The 20,693-nt window shown below is 58.9% G+C and overlaps 1 protein-coding gene across 16 annotated transcripts in view; it reads left to right on the top strand.

The window, feature by feature from the left end:
- SPEG (striated muscle enriched protein kinase) overlaps positions 1-20,693 on the top strand; it is a 49,124-nt gene that overhangs the window by 15,578 nt on the left and 12,853 nt on the right. For 5 of the 16 annotated variants that reach the window (XM_029225165.1, XM_029225163.1, XM_029225161.1 and 2 more), the window contains 20 exons: positions 3,358-3,533; positions 3,768-3,856; positions 4,772-4,947; positions 7,409-7,669; positions 8,793-8,951; positions 9,049-9,238; positions 9,345-9,568; positions 11,964-12,083; positions 12,334-12,438; positions 12,944-13,150; positions 13,535-13,658; positions 13,773-13,948; positions 16,486-16,598; positions 16,946-17,114; positions 17,361-17,457; positions 17,560-17,779; positions 18,787-18,840; positions 19,446-19,523; positions 19,631-19,809; positions 20,326-20,352. In XM_029225165.1, the coding sequence (XP_029080998.1) occupies positions 3,358-3,533; positions 3,768-3,856; positions 4,772-4,947; positions 7,409-7,669; positions 8,793-8,951; positions 9,049-9,238; positions 9,345-9,568; positions 11,964-12,083; positions 12,334-12,438; positions 12,944-13,150; positions 13,535-13,658; positions 13,773-13,948; positions 16,486-16,598; positions 16,946-17,114; positions 17,361-17,457; positions 17,560-17,779; positions 18,787-18,840; positions 19,446-19,523; positions 19,631-19,809; positions 20,326-20,352 (2,944 nt within the window). Of the gene's footprint in view, positions 1-3,357; positions 3,534-3,767; positions 3,857-4,771; positions 4,948-6,258; positions 6,726-7,408; positions 7,670-8,792; positions 8,952-9,048; positions 9,239-9,344; positions 9,569-10,293; positions 10,374-11,963; positions 12,084-12,333; positions 12,439-12,909; positions 13,198-13,534; positions 13,659-13,772; positions 13,949-16,485; positions 16,599-16,945; positions 17,115-17,360; positions 17,458-17,559; positions 17,780-18,786; positions 18,852-19,445; positions 19,524-19,630; positions 19,810-20,325; positions 20,353-20,693 lie in introns of those variants that run through there. The other 11 variants (XM_029225160.1, XM_029225164.1, XR_003793928.1 and 8 more) reach the window with 10 other exon arrangements.

Below are 20,693 nucleotides of genomic sequence, written 5' to 3'. Positions count from 1 at the left end.
GGGGCCCAGCGAGCTGTGATTTAAGGAGCACTCCACGCGATTCTGGTGCCAGGTGAACTTTGTGTAGCACTGCCGTGAGGCAGGGACCTTGCGCCAGGTGGGCGGCCAGGTGGTCAGGGCGAAGCATGTGGGCTGTGGAGCCAGGCCTCCAAGGTTCGGAGCCTGGCCTTGAAGTTTGTTAGCTGAGTGAGGTGAGATTTAGTGATACTACCTTTTTGGGTTGTCCTCCTCCCATGAGGGTCCCAGGGGTCCCTAAACTTTTGTGTGCATAAGAATCACTCTGGGGGGTGCCCTTTAACAAATTTCCTATGCTTCTTCAGGTCAGAGTAAGGCCCAGAAATTTATAGTTTAAACAGGCTCCCAGGTTGTCCTGATGTGGGTGGTTCAGGGACGACTTTGAGAGAAACCCTGATGTAGAGGGTCCTGTGTGACGCCTTTCATGCAGGTGGCTGTGACTATATCCATCCTGGGGACACCTTAGGGGATGTTGAGATGCACTGGTCTTCCCAACTTGTGGGCTTCCCAACTTGTGGGCTCCCCAATGCCATTATTTTCATTAAATGAATCTGACCTGGAAGCAGTGTTGAAAGGCGAGAGCAGGTCACAGAGTGTGTAGGGGCAGCACATGGCAGGCATATGTGCATCTTAGATTTGGGGGGCACCTGCTGCCGTCTCCTTGGGTGGTGTAACTGTGTTTCCCACAGTGAGAGCCAGGCTTGTGGGTGGAGCAGGGCTGGGATATAGGGACAGAGATGGTTTTGGCAGTGGGGCCAGTGAAAAGTCGGGTGGCACCAAGGCCTGGTTTGGAGCCCCAGAGGCTCTGCGAGCTGGAGACAAATCCTTGATCAGCCTCCTTGTTCTTGCAGTTCTGGGGGTACAGAGGGGTGAGGGGCCACTGCCTTGTTTTGAAGAGGCCTAGTTATGACTCCTTTGGAGCCTGAACGTCCTGCCTGGGCTGCTCTGACTGTTCCCCTCTCTAAGGGGCTTGAGGACTCTTGAATCACTTGGTCCCCTGATGCCCCTAGGGTGCTATTCCCCCAGACACCACCAGGGGTCTCTGGCTGCTTGCAAACCCTGCCCATCCAGCTCTAATCTGCGCAGTCCCTCCCTGGGCCCTTGAGCTGCTTCAGTGCCGTGCCACCTGGAAGTGACCCCAGAGGGGGAGGGAGTGCCTTCCTCCAGGGACCGTGCCGGTGATCTCAGCATCAGCTAGTGGCCCAGCCCGGAGCAGAGGCCCATCAAGTGCCATCCTGACTTCCCTTTCCACCCTCATGTCAGGACAGACAACCTGAATGGTGCCCCCGCCGCCCCCGCCCCCGCCCCTCTTCACTGGGAGTGTTGGGAAACACGGGTCACAGCTTGGGTATGTGGCCCTGGGGCATGGGTGATAGGAGGCGGGAGAAGGCCATGTGACCTCTCCTCAGCGGCTCCCCTGCTCTGCTGCTCTTCTCCAAGCCCCATCGCCACCAAGTCCAGATGGGTGCTAGTTGTGAGGGGTCACTGAGGGGAGCAGCCCTCATCCTCCTGACTGTTGGCTCTGGTGGGGCTGACGGGGTGGGGGAGCGTTGCCAACAGGTCCCTGGTAGAGCCTGTAGGAGGGGGGTTGGGTGCAGACCCAGGAACCGGGGCGGGGGTGGGGGGAGGTTTGCTGGGCCAAAGCTGCCATGGCAGGAACGGGGAGGCAGAGGTGGGATTCCGGGCCCCTCAAGTTGAGGGGCCAGCATCTCTGGGAAGGAGGCCGAACAGCTCTCTGATTCTTAGCACCAGAGTAGACAGGGTATGGCCCTGCGCCAGAGTATTTGAGGCTTGTTGGTGTGGATTGCAGCATCAGGGATCTTGGCAATTTGGTCAGGGAAAGGGGCACCACGGGGGCCATTTGTCGTCAGTACCTCCATCAAAACAAATGGGTCAGTGCGAGCATGTTGACCGCTGCAGTGAAGTGCCACCCCCATCTTCCCCCGGGGACTGAGGCCCCCGTCCTTTGAGTGGAGGTGCCACTGAGGGGGCTTTGTTTGTCAGGGTTCAGGAGCTGTAAGGAGAGAAAAGGCAGATCCCGCTGCTTGGGAGTGAGCAGGGTGGCTAAATACAGCTGGCTGCTCTGCCCCTCCCCTCCCCTCCCCCTCCACTCCAGGGCCCAGGCTGCCTGTGGCCTCGCAGGCACCACCTCCCCAGCCAGCTGCCTGCCTGCCGCCCAGCCTGTCCCGGCCTGGCCAGCCCTCACCTCCTCCTTCCCCTCCTCAGGCTCCTTCCCCTCCCCCAGGACCTCGTGCAGAGCCTCAGCAGAGTGAGTGGGGCCAGGCAGGCTGGGCTTCTGCTCCCTGGGGAGTGGCCGGCGGGGGTGGGCAGTGGGCAGGCAGCCGGAGGGCCTGGTGCCAGGACAGAGCCTTCGGGGCAAGCGCAGGCTGGGGTCCGCGTGCAGAGTCTCGGGGTGAGTTGGGGTGCAGCCCTGCCCCTGGCATAGCCAGAGGGGCTTGAGGTGGGGGGGTCAGGAGGAGGGCCGGGGGCTGCGGCAGATTCATGTCTGTATTTGGCAGTCGGATAGGAGCCAGCTCAGTGAGGCTGGGCCCCTGGCCAGTTGCAGGGGAGGGCATCAGGGCTCTGGGGACACCCCTCCCCCAAAGCAACGCTGGTGCCCCCTCCTCTTCCCCAGGCTGAGCCGCCCTTCTCTGTGGATGAGTCAAACTCTGCTTTCCCAGCGCCTGACAGTTCTGGGGGCTCTGCTGTAGGGATGAGGCCAACAGGTGTCCCTGGGGTATCTGGGGCAGGAAGCTGAGAAGGGAGCGGGGGAAGGGCTGGCTGGACAGTGCCGCCTCATTGGCCCTGGCACTGAGGTCAGGATAGGGCTTGTCTGAGGTGTGTGTTCCTCTGCACCAGGCCCGGCTCACCCGAGAAACAGGTGTCCTGGTTGTGCCGCTCTGGGGTCCAGAGACATGAACCGCCTGCATTGGGAGCCTGCAGTTCTGTGTAGGGAATGTGGGTTCCCTGCTCCAGTGGAATTCCAAGTCTCCCACGGCCCCTCTGGTGCCTGAATCCTTTGCCCCAGGCTGTTCCCTATGGTTCCATCCCTCAGGAGGATCAGGGTCAGGGTTCGGAGAGTCTGTGGCAGAGCACGAGTCAGGGGCTCAGGGACAGGAAACTCCTGGGCAAGGTTACTCAGCGAGTGAGTAGGAACCCCAGGGAAGTAAAGTCAGGGCAGGGCTGGCCTGTGGGAGCTGCCTGAGCTCCTGGGTTCTGGGATATTGCAGACCTTATCAGGACCTTGACCCCAGGCTGTCCCATCCAGTTCTCTCTGTCTCCCTGCCCCCCTTTCTCCCCTGGCATCTCTACGCCACTACCTCTCCTGTGTCTCTCCTCCAGGCGGGTCCACGTCCCCTTTCAGCAGCCCCATCACCTCTGACGAGGAGTACCTGAGCCCCCCAGAGGAGTTCCCAGAGCCCGGAGAGACCTGGCCCCGAGCCCCCACCATGAAGCTTAGTCCTGGCCAGAACCGCCGTTCCTCTGACACTGGCTCCAAGGCGCCCCCCACCTTCAAGGTCAGATCCCTGAGGCCAGCCCCCAGATCCCTGGGTGCCCCTATTCCTTTGTGTGGCCCCTTGGTCTTGGGGCCACGCCAGGCTCCAGCAAGGCCTGGAGCCTGGTCCCGTTAGCCCTTCTTATCCAGAGCCAGCCTTAGACTGGTGTGGAAGAGGCCTCTGTCCCAGATCCCCCTGCCCCTAGGAGCCAAAGCTGGGCCTTGTCTCACCTGACGCTTTGGGGTTCCCCTTCAGGTCTCACTTATGGACCAGTCAGTGAGAGAAGGCCAAGATGTCACCATGAGTATCCGTGTGCAGGGCGAGCCCAAGCCCGTGGTATCCTGGTGAGTAGCAGTCACTGACCACTGTCTGCCAGCTTCCCCCACTCCAGGCTGGGCCCTGTGAAGCCTGGCTTTGGGTGGAGGGCAGTGGACCCTTTGTGGACTTCCCAGTGATCTGCCCTAGGGGGCCTCATCCCAGGTGCAGTGGTGCCGCTGCCCGCAACATGCTGCTGCCCCTTGCCTGGCGTTCATCCTCATTCAGGGCTTCCCCTCTGGGGAGGGGTTTGGGTAACGCGTGGTCTCCTGTCTGTCTGCTTGGCATGACTAGCCAGGAGTCATCTCACTCCTGAAGAAGCCTGTCCCCTGCCATTCCCACCTCAACACCCATCCTTTGACAATAGGGTGATTTTTGAGGCCTGTTCTACGCGCAGCCCTGTGCTAGGCCCATACACGACAATTTGTGTCCAGAGTTAAACTTGGGCCTCAGCTGCAGCGCTTCATCCCAGGTGCCATTTGTTTACTCAGTTCACTTAGCTTTCTGTTGGTTTGGGTTCTGTTTTTTCATTTTTAATTGATTATCTAGTCCCCAGTGTGATCTTTTAACATTCATAGTCCTTTTGGGAAGTGGGAAAGCTTTCTGTCCATTAAAATAAATAAAAACAAAACATGAAATCTAAGAATTGTTAAGATCTGAATAGCTTTGGTGCTGCTCTAAGTGCAGTTAGGTTCCAAGAGGGGAGAGACCCAGGTGGGCAGAGGGGGCTGGAAGTTCCTGGAAGGGGTGGGATGGTAGAGTCAGGGTGAAAAGCTAGCCCCGTAACCCAGGGGTGAGGGGTGCCCACAGTCAGCGGGATAGGCCTGAGGAGTGGACAAATGATGTGGAGGGAGGGGAGGCCTGCTTGGTTCTGCAGCCCCACTTCCCCACGCCTGCAGGTCAGGACCTTGGGCCCAGGGACTAAGTTCTAGCCCCTCTGACAGGCTGAGAAACCGTCAGCCCGTGCGCCCAGACCAGCGGCGCTTCGCCGAGGAGGCAGAGGGTGGGCTTTGCCAGCTTCGGATCCTGGCCGCTGAGCGGGGCGACGCCGGCTTCTACACTTGCAAGGCGGTTAACGAATATGGCGCTCGGCAGTGCGAGGCACGCCTGGAGGTCAGAGGTGAGTACCTCACACTCTCTACGAACCCCCTGCCCTGGACCCCGCCTTGTCCCTACCCAGTTGTCAACTTTGACACTAGCTTAGTTATAGCATGCCACAACTGAGAGGGCCTTCGAGGTCCCGAAGTTCAGCTGCTTATGCTGTAGTTGAGTAAACTGAGGCCCAGAGAGGGTAGGTGATTTGCCCAAGGCCACACAGCAAATTGTTCAGTGCTCAGCTTCCTACACAGTACTGCCTTTCCTACACTCAATCACGCCTGCCCTGGTGCCAGCCAGAGAGACCCTGCTTCCTGTTGCCGGCTGTCCTCCTCCCACACTCTTCCAAGCCTTTGTCACCTTGCCCTTGCCAGGCCCCCCCTCACACCCACTCCCACTCCTCTCTCGCCTCCTCTGTCCATCCCACGGCTATGCAGAAGATACTGTGGTTGGGGGTGGCAGTGGGGAGTGTCTGATAGTTGGACCCGTCCGGAGGGGCCCTTGGAGTGACTTGGGCATGGAGCATCGCAGGGCCCCGAGGGGTGTCAGGGTGAACAGAGCTGGGAACTGTGGAGAGGGCTGGGCCCCTGGACTCGGGACATAACGGCGGGCGGCCTTCTGGGCGTCAGGGACGGCAGGCCCTGGCCAGGCTGCCCTCGGGGGTAATGGTTTTCCTCGTGAGGGCAGGCCGTCTGCCTCACATTCTACTCACCCTTACCTGTGGGCAGTTCAGGGCCAGGAACTCCTCGGTAGCTCCACACTCAGCCACCACCGCTCTCTTCCTGGCAGAGGCCAGCTCTGAGAAGACCCCCAGCCCCCTGTTGGAGCCTGGACGCTGAGAGTCATGTTCAGCTCCCTGGGCCCCCCAGCCTCAGTTCCCCTGCCCTGTGCCTCCGGCTCCTGCGGTTGCCACCTCCTCTGTCTCTGAACTCTTCAGCTCTCAGCCCCCCGAACCCAGCCCCACTCTCTGACCTGCTCCTTCCCCTCCAGGGTCTGGCTCTGCCTTGCTTCTCTGTGTTAACCCACATCTCGGTGCTTCTCTCTCTTTGGAATTCTTCCCACTATCCCCCAGGCTTTGGGGTGCCCCTGACGCCTAGGAATGCCTCTCCCTTGGTTGCCCAGGGCTTCTGCCTGCCCAGGAGCCCCGGAGACCTGGCTGACTGCCAGCCCTCACCCCAGGGCTGACCTTGGGGGAGCTGGAAGTGGCAGTGCCGCCCTGGCCGTTTTAGGGGGGGCCCTAGCCAGGTCTGCGTGCGCGTGCGTGCCTGTGCTGCGTGGGTGTGCGTGCGCTGCACTAACCTGCCGCTTGCTGACTGAGGTTTTTGTCTGTACACAGGCGAGTGAGCTCTGGGGCCGCCTGCGCTCCCCCCGCTACCCTCCGAGCCGCGCCCCTGTCTCAGGCACCTCTCGGACCTCGCTGTGTTTCACTGCCTCCTGCCCACAGACCCTGCCGGCCCGGACCCTATCCCAGCCTCCCCTCCCCTCCCCACCCACGCAGCATTCTGGGATAGCCCATGAGCCCCTGTGGACCCTTCCTCCCCCAGTGGACATATGGCTGGGCAGGCTGGGAGCCCCCCCCACGGACTGAGTGCCAGGAGGGGGCGGCCCTGAGGGGTATCAAGACCACCCCCCAGTCTGTCCCCGAAGGGGAGCACCCAACGAGTGCATGTGCTGCCGCTGCTACAGGCCCTGTCTGTCTTTCCGTTTGTCTGTCTGTGTGTCTGTGACAGTCAGGGAAGGATGCCTCCGAGCTGGTGTGGGGTGAGGCGGAGGGGGAGAGGACAGGGCATGGCATCCATAGGATAGAGGGGGCCAGAGGGGCAGGGGGCTGTGGACAGGGGGATCAGGGGGCACTGACCATTCCAGAAGAGGGGGACATGGGCACTGACCATTCCCGAAATGGGTTTCAAATGGCACAATACTTTTTATTTCACAAGAGACCAGAAGCCAGAGGCCCCTGGGCCTTGTGCTGACGAAGAGGCCTGGCTGAGTTCCGCCCCGGGGCAGGCTTAGGGCCCATTTGGGGCTCCCTTGTTCACGGCGAGGGCCAGGGATGCTCTGTCTAGGAGTGAGGGAGTTAACCAGGCTCGGCGCAGGAGTAGGGGCCTGCTGTAGTGGGTGTGGGCGTGTTCAGAAATACCTGTTTCTTAGCTCAAATAAAGTCCAGTTTGTACCCAGCTGGTGTGCTGTTTTCTTTTTCCGCCGCCGTCTCTGCCCCTATGTGGCCCTCTCAGTTTTCATGCCTTTGATTCCCTCCCACTTCCCCTGAGTTCACCCTCTCTGTCCCACGTGGGATTGCCATCCTGAAGCCAGGCCTGGGAGCTCCTTGCTGTCTTGGCCTGCTGGGTGGGTGGGCTTTCCCTGTCTCCAAAGGAACAAAATGCATCTCTCTCTCTGTGTCTGTCTGTCTCTCTGTTTGTGTGTGTGTCTTCCTTGCCCCGTGTTTCTCTGCTCCACGTGTGCCCCTTGTGGCTGCTTTCCCCCAGCACACCCTGAAAGCCGGTCCCTGGCCGTGCTGGCCCCCCTGCAGGACGTGGACGTGGGGGCCGGGGAGATGGCGCTGTTTGAGTGCCTGGTGGCAGGTCCTGCCGACGTGGAGGTAGACTGGCTGTGCCGAGGCCGCCTGCTGCAGCCCGCACTGCTCAAATGCAAGATGCATTTCGATGGCCGGAAATGCAAGCTGCTGCTCACCTCTGTGCATGAGGACGACAGTGGCGTCTACACCTGCAAGCTCAGCACGGCCAAAGGTAACTGCCCGCTTGGGCCAGAGGGCTGCCGCCGGCACCCAAGAGCTGGAGGGAGGGGAGTGGAGGTGAAGGACCGGCGCAGAATAAGACGCCCAGGAAAGGGAGCTCCATCTCCTGGGAGAAGAGCAGTGGGGTGGGAGATGGTGCTGTACACCTGCCTCCATAAATCAGCACTTGTTGTCGCAGCTGGCACACAACACGTTCTGTGTCAGTGTTCACTGTGGTTCCTGTTAGGGAGCCAGCTGCTGGAGTGTGGTGACCACACCTGTGCTTGGGTTCCAGTTCTTGCCCTGCCACGTACCAGCCACGTAACTTCGGACAAGTCACTTCATCTCTCTGAGCTTTAGACTGTTCATCTGTAAAAAGGGATCATAATACCTATCTCATAGGGGGATCGATAGGACCAATGAGATAATGTATGTAAAGAACAAAGCACGGCACCTGGCAAAGTGTGGCACCTAATAAATGTCAGCCATTATTATTATTAACGACATCTCTGACCTGGTCCTTGTCCTCATTTGAAGAGCTGAGATAACGCCTCATCTGGCTGTGGTGTTGAGCACCTAAGGTGACATTAGAGGGGCTTTGTAAGCAGGAAAGGATCAGGTCAGCGTAAGGAGCTCTTATTTCCCCCAGAAGATTCTGTGTGGGGTGGTAGAGTGGGGCACAGGGGCATTTGCTCTGGGTCTGGGGTGCGGGTGAGGGAGTGTGGGCATGACCCGTGGACAGGGGAGAGTTCCAAGGGTAGGGGAGAGGGGTGTGGGGGAGGGAGTGGGCTCGGCTTCTAGACCCTTCTCCTAGAGCTGTGCTGAGATTCATCCTGGGTGGGCAGGATGAGGTGAGGGGGGAAGAGCCAGGCCAGGCCCTGGACTCCTGCTGTATCCCCAGCCACCGGGGCAGCCTGCCGCCCACCCTTGCTGACTGCCAGCCTCCTGAGATGGTCCGCTCTTTAGATCTTAACCATTGCCCCACTCGGGTGCCCTGGGACCTCGCTGGGCTCTTCCCAGGCTCCAGGTTCTGGCCCAGCTCCTTTTTCCTGCCCAGCACGAGGTCAGGACCCACGGGTCGGGGTGCCTGGGGCTCTGTGGGCTTCCCTGCCCCAGCGCTGACCCCTCCTCACCAGATGAGCTGACCTGCAGCGCCCGGCTGACAGTACGGCCCTCGCTGGCGCCCCTGTTCACATGGCTGCTGGAGGATGTAGAGGTGCTGGAGGGACGCGCAGCCCGCTTCGACTGCAAGATCAGCGGCAGCCCGCCCCCCTCCGTTACCTGGACTCAGTTTGGTATGGCCCTCCGCCCTGCAGATGTTGGGGGACCCCCAGGGCCAGAGGGGAGGGCCCCTGGCTGAGGCTGCTCTGCATGCCCGCCCCTCCCTCCCAGGCCACCCCGTGGAGGAAAGCGAGAACTTGCGACTTCGGCAGGAAGGAGGTCTGCACTCGCTGCACATCGCCCACGTGGGCAGTGAGGACGAGGGGCTCTACGAGGTCAGTGCCACCAACGCCCACGGCCAGGCCCACTGCTCAGCCCAGCTCTACGTGGAGGAGCCTCGGACGGCTGCCACTGGCCCTAGGTACCGCCCGGGGCCCCCGGTGCTGCCAGGGCTGCCTCTGTGGGGCCCCGGCCCTGTGGTGGGAGGTGCGGCTCCGGGCCTCTGAGTAGTTGTGTGGTTCTTACAGCTCGAAGCTGGAGAAGATGCCGTCCATCCCTGAGGAGCCGGAGCAGGGCGAGCTGGAGCGGCTGTCCATGCCCGACTTCCTGCGGCCGCTGCAGGACCTGGACGTGGGACTGGCCAAGGAAGCCATGCTGGAGTGCCAGGTGACCGGCCTGCCCTACCCCACCATCAGCTGGTTCCACAATGGCCACCGCATCCAGAGCAGCGATGACCGGCGCATGACACAGTGTAGGTGTCCGGGAAGGGACCCTGCGGGTGTCCCCTCCAGCACCGTCTTTGCTTGCAGTGCCCGCCCCCCCCCCACCCTCGGGCCTTCCTTTCCTCACCTGGTCAGGGATGGGGCATCTGGGAGAGGGGAGCCCAGAGAGGCTATGGGGTCACTGCCTCCTTCCTTGAGCCCACATGGCGCCCATCTGCTGGGTCACCACTCTGGGCCTCGGTGTCCTGTTAGCACTTATTGGACTGACAGTCCAGCCTGCTGCTGACCGTGGGCAAGTTACAGAACCCCTTCAGGCCTCGGTTTCCTCATCTGTGGTAGGCTTGTTGGGAGAACTGAAACAGTTAATACACAGAAGCGCTTAGAGCAGGGCCTGGCAAATAGCGAGGGGCCGGTGAGTGTTAAATCTTAGTGTTACTGCTGTTACTGTTGCTACCATCGTCACCCGTGTCGATAAAGTGATGCTGCGTACGCCCCCCTTGAGAAATTCCAGTGAAAAGCCTGATGTGGGTCGTGTCTGGAATCAAAAGGATGCTTGGTCCAGGGTTGTTCAGTAGTAAATAAAGAAGATAGAGCAGGGAAAAATACTTTCTCACGGTGTATCTCAGTTCCATCCTTGAAGGAGTCTGAGTCTCGTGTGAGAAAGTTTACCTATGCCTCGTCAGACAGTGCCACCCCACGACCCGTGGTGGGCTCCTCTCACGGCTGCCGCGTGACGAAACTCCCCTCTCTTAAGCGCTTCCTGAGTGCCAGGCCCTGAGCGCTAAAGACCTGACGTGATGATCTCACCTCCCTCACCACGGGCCTGTAAGGCAGGTACTATGACCCCTGTTTACAGATGGGGAAAGTGAGGCTTACAGAGGGACAGGGGTTTACCCAAAGGCAGACAAATACCGTCTGACTTCCTAACCAGGACGTCCCCTGTCACCCGTGCCCCACTCTCCCCTCCCATCTCCAGTGTCACCACTGCGGCTCTGCCCCTCCCCTTGGCCCCCTCTGCCACTGTCTTTGCTCAGCCCACAGGCTTCCTATCTCTCAATCTGCTCTGAGGCCCCCGGTGGGTGTCTTTCTCAGGATCTGAGCCGGCGCCTCTGCTTCTGTCTGTATCTGGGGTCAGTGGCAGCCCTGGGCTTCTCTTCCTTTATAAATAGTGTCAGCAGAGATGAATGAATGGGTGGGTGTTCCATGCAGAGATAACCGCTAAGAGAAGGGAGGGGTGTTTGGGGATGGCCCTGACGTCAAGGAAAGAGGACAGTGCAGATCTCTTCCCCTTCACGTCCCGCCAAGGATGGCCTCCTGACCATCATTCAGGAAGCACGGTGTAGGGAGAGGGCTTTGGAATCAGAGGGAACCAGGTTCAAGCCATGGCTTCATCATTTATTAGCCGTGTGACCTTGGGACAAGTTCGTTAATGTCTCTGACCTCACTGGTAAAATGAGGATACTTTTGCAGGGTTGCTGAAAGGATTATGGAGAAAAAATGTATGTCAAGTATCTGGCGTGGGCTGGGTACAATGCAAACAACTCTTACCATAATTTAGAATCTAATGTATTTGCACTTACTGCATGCAAGACATCCAGTTCTGGGCCTGGCAGGACATACAAGCCCTGTCATTAAGGAGCTTACAGGAGGCGTGATGTGTGCAAGAAAAGAGGAAGGACCACCCAAAGCACCGTGGGCTGGGCGCTGGAGGTCCCGGGGAGGGAGTCAGAGATGGAGGTGCAGAGGGGAACAGGGGTGTGGGGAGGAGTTCCCAGGGCTGACACTCACTTGAACTGCATCTTGAAGGAGAAAGCGGCCTTAGGTAAGAGGAGAGCTGTCTAGAAGGGAGGAATTTTTTGAGCAAAGGCCTGGAGAAAGAACTCATGTGGCTTGTTCAGGGAACCTGATGGTGGGTCAGGGTCAGGACGTGTAGGAACAGCAGGAAGAGGCCAGACGGGAGTTTGGGCTGACGGCTTTGGAGGCCACCTGGTTAACAGTAGGTGCCATTAAGGTCCCCGGATCGAGAGATCACATGCGATGCTGCTGGTGGGGTGTGGACCGCACGCGTGGAGGCTTTCATGGGCTCTGAGCTGGAGATGGGACCAGCAGTGGCTGTGAGGATGGAGAAGAGGGGGCTCTCCAGGGCAGGAACCCACAGAAAGTGAACTGGCGTGGGAGGAGGATGAGAAGTGGCTGGGCCTGTAGTGCTGGAGGGACAGGCAAGAGGTGCAGGGCTGCAGGTGTGCACTTGGTAGCCTGGGCCTAGAGTGTGCTGCGTGATGGACACCCTTCTTGTGTCTGCCCCACCCTTCCCTTCCACCTGTAGCGGGTGAGAGTGAAGGGCCTGGCCTGGGGGGCATGGGCCCACCCTCCAAAGTATCCTCCTACCTCAGACACAGTATCACTGTCCCACCCCGCCCACAGACCGGGATGTCCATCGCTTGGTGTTCCCTACTGTGGGACCTCAGCATGCTGGCGTCTACAAGAGCGTCATTGCCAACAAACTGGGCAAAGCGGCCTGCTATGCCCACCTCTATGTCACAGGTGAGGCAGGTGCCCTCCCGGTCAGCTGTGTGCACAGCCTAGCCTCTGGCCCACCCAGGGGCCTGGGTGAGGGCAGGGCCTCCACACCAGCTCCCTCCCCCTCGGTCCCCCGGGGAAGCCGGCTGGCCTTGCCTCTGCCCCCGTGGCTGTGCCCCCGGCCGGCCCCCAGCCCACTGCCTGGAGGCCTGGTGATCCTGCGGGGCCATTGAGCCCAAAAGGACCCAGCGGACGGCGGACCTGTGGCTTTCAGATGTGGTTCCAGGCCCCCCAGATGGCGCCCCACAGGTAGTGACTGTGACCGGAAAGATGATCACACTCGCATGGAACGCCCCCAGGAGTCTTGACATGGCCATCGGTGGGTCCCAGCCACACAGGGCTATGGGTGGGGGCGGGGCCACTGAGGGCACCAGGAGAGGAGGGCAAGGCCCAGGGGGGCCTACGGGTGCGGGCCTCCTCCCCACGGTGGACAGAGCCCTGGCTCTGGGTCAGGAGAGGAGAGAAAGGGGGGCTGCCCCGTGCCCTTCTCTTCTCAGAGGGACTGGGTGCTCGGGTCGTGGTCCTGGGGAACACCTCTCCTTCCCTGTGCACGATCTCCTACTGCTCTGTGTCTCAGTCTCCCTACCTCAGGTAGTAGCAAGGAATCGGGACTAAGTCAAGGTCCCTCCATGCCTGTAACTGGATCCCATGCCCGACACCTCATGGGCCCTGAGCCCGGCCAGGCCTGTGGCTGGGCAGGAGCAGATAGGGGACGGGCAGAAGCGACAGGAGAAACTGAGGCAGGTCCTCAGAGCAGACTGATGCTGAACGGGGGCGGGGGTCACCCCAGCAAGGCCCGCCTCTAGCAGCTGCCTCCCCACCAGACCCGGACGCCCTGACCTACACTGTGCAGCACCAGGTGCTGGGCTCAGACCACTGGACAGCGCTGGTCACGGGCCTGCGGCAGCCTGGGTGGGCGGCCACCGGGCTGCGTAAGGGGGTCCAGCACGTCTTCCGGGTCCTCAGCACCACCATCAAGAGCAGCAGCAAGCCCTCGCCCCCCTCTGAGCCCGTGCAGCTGGTGGACCGCGGTGAGCCTGGTGTTCTGTGGGGCGGGGGCGAGAGCTGCTGGGCCAGGGAACTGGGTGTCCATGGAGGAGGTTCCAGGGCCGGTATGGACGTGACAACTAGGGCGGGATTGGCGTGGCTGGGCGCGACCCCTACCTGTCAGAGTGCTTCCTTCTTACTCTTAAAAGGAGCACACACAGTGGGCAAGGCTGAGGCTCTGGTGTCCAATCCCAGCTCTGCTCCTTGTTTCTGGCTGAGTTCCCTAGACAAGTCGCTAAACCTCTCTGAACCTCGGCTTCCTCGTCTGTAAAAATGGAGCTCGCATGGCGATTGGGAGGGTTCAAGGAGCAGTGGGTGCTGAGGATCTGGTGTCAAGCCCAGCATAGAGCCAGCCCTTCTGCTCCCAGGCCCGCCCCTGGACGAGGCGCCCGCCGTGCTGGACAAGCCAGACATCGTGTGCGTGGTGGAGGGACAGCCTGCCAGTGTCACCGTCACCTTGAACCACGTGGAGGCCCAGGTCGTCTGGAGGAGGTGGGGCCCACCTGGCATGCCCTACTCCTCACGTGAGGCAGTCCCGCTCCAGCCGGCCAGGCCGACCTCCCTGGGGCTGGATCTTGGGTGACCTCCCTGTGCTGTGTCCCTTAGCTGCCGAGGGGCCCTCCTAGAGGCCCGGGCGGGTGTGTATGAGCTGAGCCAGCCAGACGATGACCAGTACTGTCTTCGGATCTGCCGGGTGGGCCGCCGGGACGTGGGGGCCCTCACTTGCACTGCTCACAACCGCCATGGCACACAGGCCTGCTCGGTCACACTGGAGCTGGCAGGTAGGTGACAGCCACCTCCTTCCCTCCCCTTCCTCTGAGGCCCACAGCCCTCTCCTCACACCCCCAGGTGAACGCACCTACCTGCCAATCCTAGGTCTCCCCTCTCAGGCCTGTCCATCTAATGGCCATAATAATAGCAGTAGTAGTAACAATAGCAGTACCAATAAGATACTTATTGAGCACCTAGTATGTGCCAGGCTCAGTGCTAAGTACCTTACGTGTATCACCTCATTTAATATTTACATCAACCCTGTGAGATGGAGTCAGTTATTATCGCCATTTTTGCAGATGGGGAAACTGAGGCCCAGAGAGTGTGCTAAGTAACAGGCCCAAGGTCACACAACCTAATAAGTCAGGAGCTGGGATTCAAGCCTGGACGCCCTACTCCAAAGCCAGACAGTGTTCTTAGATCCTGTGTTAAACACAACAGGAAATAGTACTTCAAATGAAACAAACTGGGAGGAGGTGGGGGACCAAGTCAATTTAAAAAAGAAAAAGGCCCAAGTGAGGCATCTTATCCCCAGACTCCCAGCTCTGGGGATCCTGGCTGCTGCCCTTTCACACAAGCCTGTTTGACAAGGCCTTCCAACCTTTGCAGTGAGGACCCTTTTTATAATTTCTCCTTTCGAGATGTAGTCTCTCAGACTGTAACATGCATGAAGTAGTAATTGTCTTGTTTTCCGGTTTGTTAATTATCTCTAGACATATGTAACTGCCACTCCGAACGTCAGATCAGCGTGAGCTAAACAGTGTTACGTGCTGAGTAGATAAGATTCCAACCAACTGCAAAGAAAGTGTCATTTTAGTTAGCACAGGCCATCTTATCGTGGGGTAAATGTACACATTCTAGTGCTTTAAAAAAAATTGTTGAAGTTCACTTGAAGCCTTCTGATCCTTTGACCTTCATAGACTGACCTCTGTCACTGCCCCCATCCCCACTCCCAGCAGACCAGGGACCAGATTCCTAGAGGGCAGAGCAGGCAGCCTTAAAGTAGGAGAGAGGTGGCAGTAGGGTGTGTGAGGAGGAGATACGGGGACGCTACTGGCCCCGCGGTAGATGGGGTACTGGTTTCCCTTTTATGTGTCTTCCCCCTTTGCCCAGCTTCCCCCCACCTCATCCCGGCACTTCCTACTCAACCGCCACTTTGCTCCTTGGTTGTGTGTGTGTGTGTGTGTGTGTTGTTTTGTCGGCGCACTACGTGGCTTGAGGGATCTTAGTTCCCCAACCAGGGATTGAACCTGGGCGCCCCGCCCCGCCCCGCCATGCAGTGGAAGCCCGGGGCTAACCACTGGACCACGAGGGAATTCCCAACTGCTTTGCTCCTTGACAGTACCATCTGCAGGACTCATCTTTCTTCCCAGATATAGGAGGAGCCTTGGGGTTTGGGGAGGCTCTGGACACTGAGAGCCCTGCAGCCAGCCTGGCTGGGACAGTGACTGAGGGAGACTGAGTGCCAGCTGGCCAGGGCTAGAGCAGGCCTGGGGCTTGGAACCACACCCCCTCCTGCTGTGCCCCACCCCCTACCCCCCAGGTGGGTGGAATGGCCTCTTTCCCCCGACACCTGCTCCGCTGTTGCATCTTCCCCAGGATGACCTCCCCCTTTATCTGAATAAAGGCTGAGCTGTGTGCCTGTGGCTGGGTTGTGCTCCTTGCCCAGCACCCCTGCTTTTCCCTCAGGGCCTCTCTCTCCCACTCCCTTTAAAGCCCAGATCCTCAAACATTCTCAGAGGAGGGGGAGGGCACCAGGAAGTCATAGGCTTCTTCGAAAAGCACAAGCACATTGGAATATGTATTTAATTCCATCATGAGAATTAGAAGCTGCTTTACCAGGAAATAACACAACCGCATGATATGTGCAGAGAATAAAGTCAGTCACATGTGGGAGAACTAAACTGAGAATCGGTACCCGTGGATTCATCTTGCCATCTCCCAGATGGTTGAAGGCCCCTTAAATATTTAAATAAGATTCAGAGAGAACACTTCAAGATAGAGGCAATGCCCTCTATGAACTTGATTCAGGGTCATAGACTGAGCCACCTGCAGGGCCCAGGACGGTTAGAGTTCCAGAAGCCCGTGGTAGGACTGTGCTGAAGGGCCACCACCCACAGGGGGCAGTGTCGGCCACTCCTCGCCAGCCCATTAATGCAGTGAGGGAAGCAGCTCAGGACAGCCAGTCCTGATTTTCCAAGAGAGGCAGGAAGTCCAGATTTCTTTTGTGTGTGAAAATCTCCTAATTTCAAAGCTGGCAAATGAATACTGAGAGCCAAACAAAGCAAGCCTGCGCCCCCGGCTTGGGTTTTCTGGGATTTGGAGAACATCACGTTTGGATTTGCAGGGACAGCGTTTGGTCCAGGCCAGGAACTCATGTTGCTGGGGGTGGAGTTTGAGAGCCCCAGGGTGGGCTGCTGGGGCTCTGGGAGGGGGCAGGGGGGGTCTGGTGTTCCCCCTGAGCCAGTTGCTGAGGGAGGGCTTAGAGAGGCAGGCCCCGTGACCCCCATATTCTCTCCCCTCCCTCCCCCACCCTCACCCCTGTCAGAGGCCCCTCGGTTTGAGTCCATCATGGAGGACGTTGAGGTGGGAGCTGGAGAAACCGCTCGCTTCGCCGTGGTGGTTGAGGGGAAGCCACTGCCGGACATCATGTGGTACAAGGTCAGAGGCTGACGAAGGCGTCCATGGAGTCCAAGCTGGGGTTGGCCAGGAGCCTAGGGGGAAGGGAGGAGTGATTTCCTGGGGGCGTGGGAGGGGTCAGGGGAGCCTGGACAGAGAACAGAGCAGTTGCCAGAGGTGTGATAAGGAGGAGGAAGTGGGACCCAGAGGTGCTGGTGACGCTGGGAAATAAGGGTGGAGCTGATCCTGGGTCTGAGCAAGGCCCCTAGGGCGGAGATAATGGTGGGCCCTAAGGTAGGGATGAGACTGGGTCTCTGGCGTGGAGGTAAAGCCGGTCCCAGGTGGAGGGGAAGCCAGGCCTGGACTGGAGGTGACGGCCACCTCTGCAGGACGAGGCGCTGCTGACCGAGAGCAACCACGTGAGCTTCGTGTACGAGGAGAATGAGTGCTCCCTGGTGGTGCTCAGCACGGGGTCCCAGGACGGAGGCGTCTACACCTGCACGGCCCGCAACCTGGCTGGTGAAGTCTCCTGCAAAGCAGAGTTGGCTGTGCACTCAGGTGGGCTGGAGTTCAAGAGGAGTAAGGCCAAGGGCTCACCCAGGAATCCCATGTGAGCGCCCTCCCACCAGGAATCACTCACCCGGCCCTTCACTCCAGACCACCACCTGCTCCAGCCCCAGCAGCGCTGCCTCGGGCGCCAGCATTCTCACTTCTCTTCCGTGTCTTCCACCTGCCCTCCCTGTCCCAGTCTCTGCCCTCGTTCCTTCTTGCCCTCTCCACCTAACACCAGGCATCTCTCCTCAGCTCAGACAGCTATGGAGGTGGAGGGGGTCAGGGAAGACGAGGAGCGGCGAGGAAGGAGACTCAGTGACTTCTATGACATCCACCAGGAGATTGGCAGGTGTGGGGCTAGGAGGGGGTGTGGTGTCCGGGGCCCAAGGGAGGCTGGGCCTGAGGCTCAGCAACTGCCTGAGCCCTGTCCTCTCCCTGTGTCCTCACCCAGGGGTGCCTTCTCCTACCTGCGGCGTGTAGTGGAGCGAAGCTCCGGCCTGGAGTTTGCAGCCAAGTTCATCCCCAGTCAGGCCAAGCCAAAGGCATCGGCGTGGCGAGAGGCCCGGCTGCTGGCCCGGCTCCAGCATGACTGCATCCTCTACTTCCATGAGGCCTTCGAGAGGCGCCGGGGACTGGTCATTGTCACCGAGCTGTATCCTGGGACAGGCTGGGTGGGTGGGGGACACATGGCCTGAATGACTGGTCCTTGTAACAGCCAATTAGCAACACGTTTCACACTTTACAAAATGGTCCCATTGACAGCTGGGAGTTCTGAAGACATAAATACTTCACAGAGTGGAGTCTGGAGACTTGTGTGAAAAACAACGTTTTTTAGCTTAAATTTACATAGCGCTTGATGTGTGCCTGGCAGTGTTCTAGGAGTTTTACAGATATTAATCTATTTAATCATCGCGTATGCTTATCTCTTGGAATTTTATTATTCTCATTTTATAGTTGATGAAACTAAGGTATAGAGAAGTTAAGTAACTCACCCGAGGTCACACAGGTGGCAAAAGGCGCGTGATTTTTATCATGAAATGCAGTACAGTATATCTGAACATTTGCAGTGGCCCCATTAATGCTTGGCTTTATTTGAGAGGCTCTTCTCATAAAGAATGGATTTTATCCTTTCATAAGAGCTATGGTTAAACAAAGTCACACTGAGGTAAGGATGCTGGATGGTTGGCTTGTCACTGCCACCTGCAGGGTGACCGTGTCCTACATGCTAGCCTCCCAGTCTGTACTGTTCGAACCCAAACCTCAGTAAAATGACAAATGATTATGTGTCGTGGGCCTTCTGGGTCATTCTCAAATAGAGTCAAGGAGTTCCATCCACAGTCAACAAAATGCTGCTCTAACCTGATCCTTATAGATACTTCACAAGGCGGGTGAGAGGAGTCTTACCCCTATTTGACACCGTAGGGAACCTAGGCTCAGAAAGGTTAGGTGACTTGCCTGAGATCCCACAGCAAGTGAGAGTTCAAGCAGGGTTGTCCCATCTAAGCACCCAGATGACAGGGGGAAGAGGGAAGGTGCGGTTGCTCACTGGTAGCAGATGTGCTTTTCGGGGAAGGAGGACCCTGTGCTGAGCTGGGACCCAACTTGAGCTCGGGGGGTGGAGGGCACTGCCTAAGGCAGGCCCAGCAGTTGGCACTGGTCACTGTTCTCCTTGATCCAGGACATAGCTGCACAGAGGAGCTGCTGGAGCGAATGGCCCGGAAACCCACCGTGTGTGAGTCTGAGGTGAGGGCAGCGGGTGGTAGGGGCCAGGTTGGGCACCAGTGTTCACCCTCCTGAGCTCTGAGACCCGAGGGGTGCGTCCTGGGCATGCCATCTGTGCCCACGAATAGGCCAGGGGTGGTGTGGAGAGCACTGTTAGGTAGGCAGCAAAGCCCCCTTCCCCCATCAGAGCAGACCCCCACGCTGGGACTTAAATTGTCTTCTGAAAATTTCGGCACCCACCCTGGCCCCCAACTCTGTTGTTTCCCAGTATTCCTCACATAAAGGCTCCTCAAGCCTTACCCCAGAAGGAGCCCCATGTAGACTCTGTTCAGTCTCAATGCTGTCCTGCCATGTAGGGCAGTACAAGTTGTGCACTGCACAATTCTTTTTATTATCATGCAAATGGCACCCTCCGATAATGGTGCTGTGCCCAACTTCTGCAGCTGTATATGGAAGCCCTGAATCTCAGTAACCCCAAACCTATGTTTCAGCCCCCTCCACCAGCCACCTGAAGGCCACTTCCCAAGCATGGCCTGGCTTTTTGCTACAAGCCTGGTGGTGATCAAACATAATACCCCGCCCCCCCCCCGGACTCTGGGCCTCCTGTTTCCACAGATCCGGGCCTACATGCGGCAGGTGCTAGAGGGAATATGCTACTTGCACAAGAACCGTGTGCTGCACCTGGATGTCAAGGTGAGATGCAGGTGTGGGGTGGGGCGCAGGCAGCACCTGTGGGAGCCAGGCACTGGGGTGTCCTCCCCGCTGCACTCAGCTCCCATGTCTTGCCTTGTGTCCTGCAGCCTGAGAACCTGCTGGTATGGGATGGTGTTGAGGGTGAAGAGCAGGTGAGGATCTGTGACTTTGGGAACGCTCAGAAGCTGACTCCGGGAGAGCCCCAGTACTGCCAGTATGGCACACCCGAGTTCGTGGCACCTGAGGTTGTCAACCAGACCCCTGTCTCTGGGGTCACTGACATCTGGTAACGTTGGCATACTGGGCTGCTGGGACGGGCCAGGGCAGCTTCCCTCAGTGCCATGCTGAGGGCTCGCTCAGTGGCACAGAGGAGCTTTATTAAGCCCGGATGCCTACTGTGACAGTTGGCTGGTGGCATTGCTCATGGGGGTCTCCTGCCCACATCACTACCTCCCCCTCATCCATTAGGGCTGACTCAGGGCCTCAGCCCTCACAGTCCTGGGTGCTGGGCCTCCACACCTACAGCCACCTTGTCTCCCCCAGTGAGGTAGGCACGGTCTCTTGGTCCCCAGACTCCTCTGGGCTTCCTAGGCTGGCCCTGCCATGACCCTTAAGTCCTCCAGGCATGTCGGGATCTCTGGGTTCAGGGTCCTCCCCCAGGGAGGCAGCCCAGTGCCCATTTGTCCACGGCAGTGTTCACAGGGAGGACCTTTCCTCAGTAGATCAGTGGTAGCAAGAGGACTGCTCACTTCCGGTGGGAGCTGGGCTGTCCTCTTACCCATCCACTCTCCTTTCCCCTCAGGCCCGTGGGTGTCGTCGCCTTCCTCTGGTAAGGATCCCTCTGCACTCAGGACCCCGTCTCCTAACAGTCTCGTAGCAGGCCCACCCCTAACGTTTGCAGAGCCTGGGGCAAGAGAGAAGTTGGGGGCCTGCAGCCTGCCTCTTCTCTTCCTCACCCTGGTTCCTTCCTGCACTGGGAGGGGCCTCACATGCTTGAATGTGGATACCCAGACTGAGTGTCCAAGCTCTGTCCGCCACCACACCCCTCCATAAGGGGTGGGCACACGTGGCGTGCTTGGGAGGCCAGTGCCGGCTCAGTGCAATTTAGGCAGGGAACTAGTCCAGAACATGGGCTACGAAGGGAAGGCCCAGGCTCCGGGGGCATATCCC

Source organism: Monodon monoceros, unplaced genomic scaffold (genome assembly GCF_005190385.1).
Source record: "Monodon monoceros isolate NGI ecotype Baffin Bay Population unplaced genomic scaffold, NGI_Narwhal_1 Super_Scaffold_16, whole genome shotgun sequence".
Lineage (NCBI taxonomy): Eukaryota > Metazoa > Chordata > Mammalia > Artiodactyla > Monodontidae > Monodon > Monodon monoceros.
Note: the sequence above shows the minus strand (reverse complement) of the source record. Positions and strands in the feature narration are given on the sequence as shown.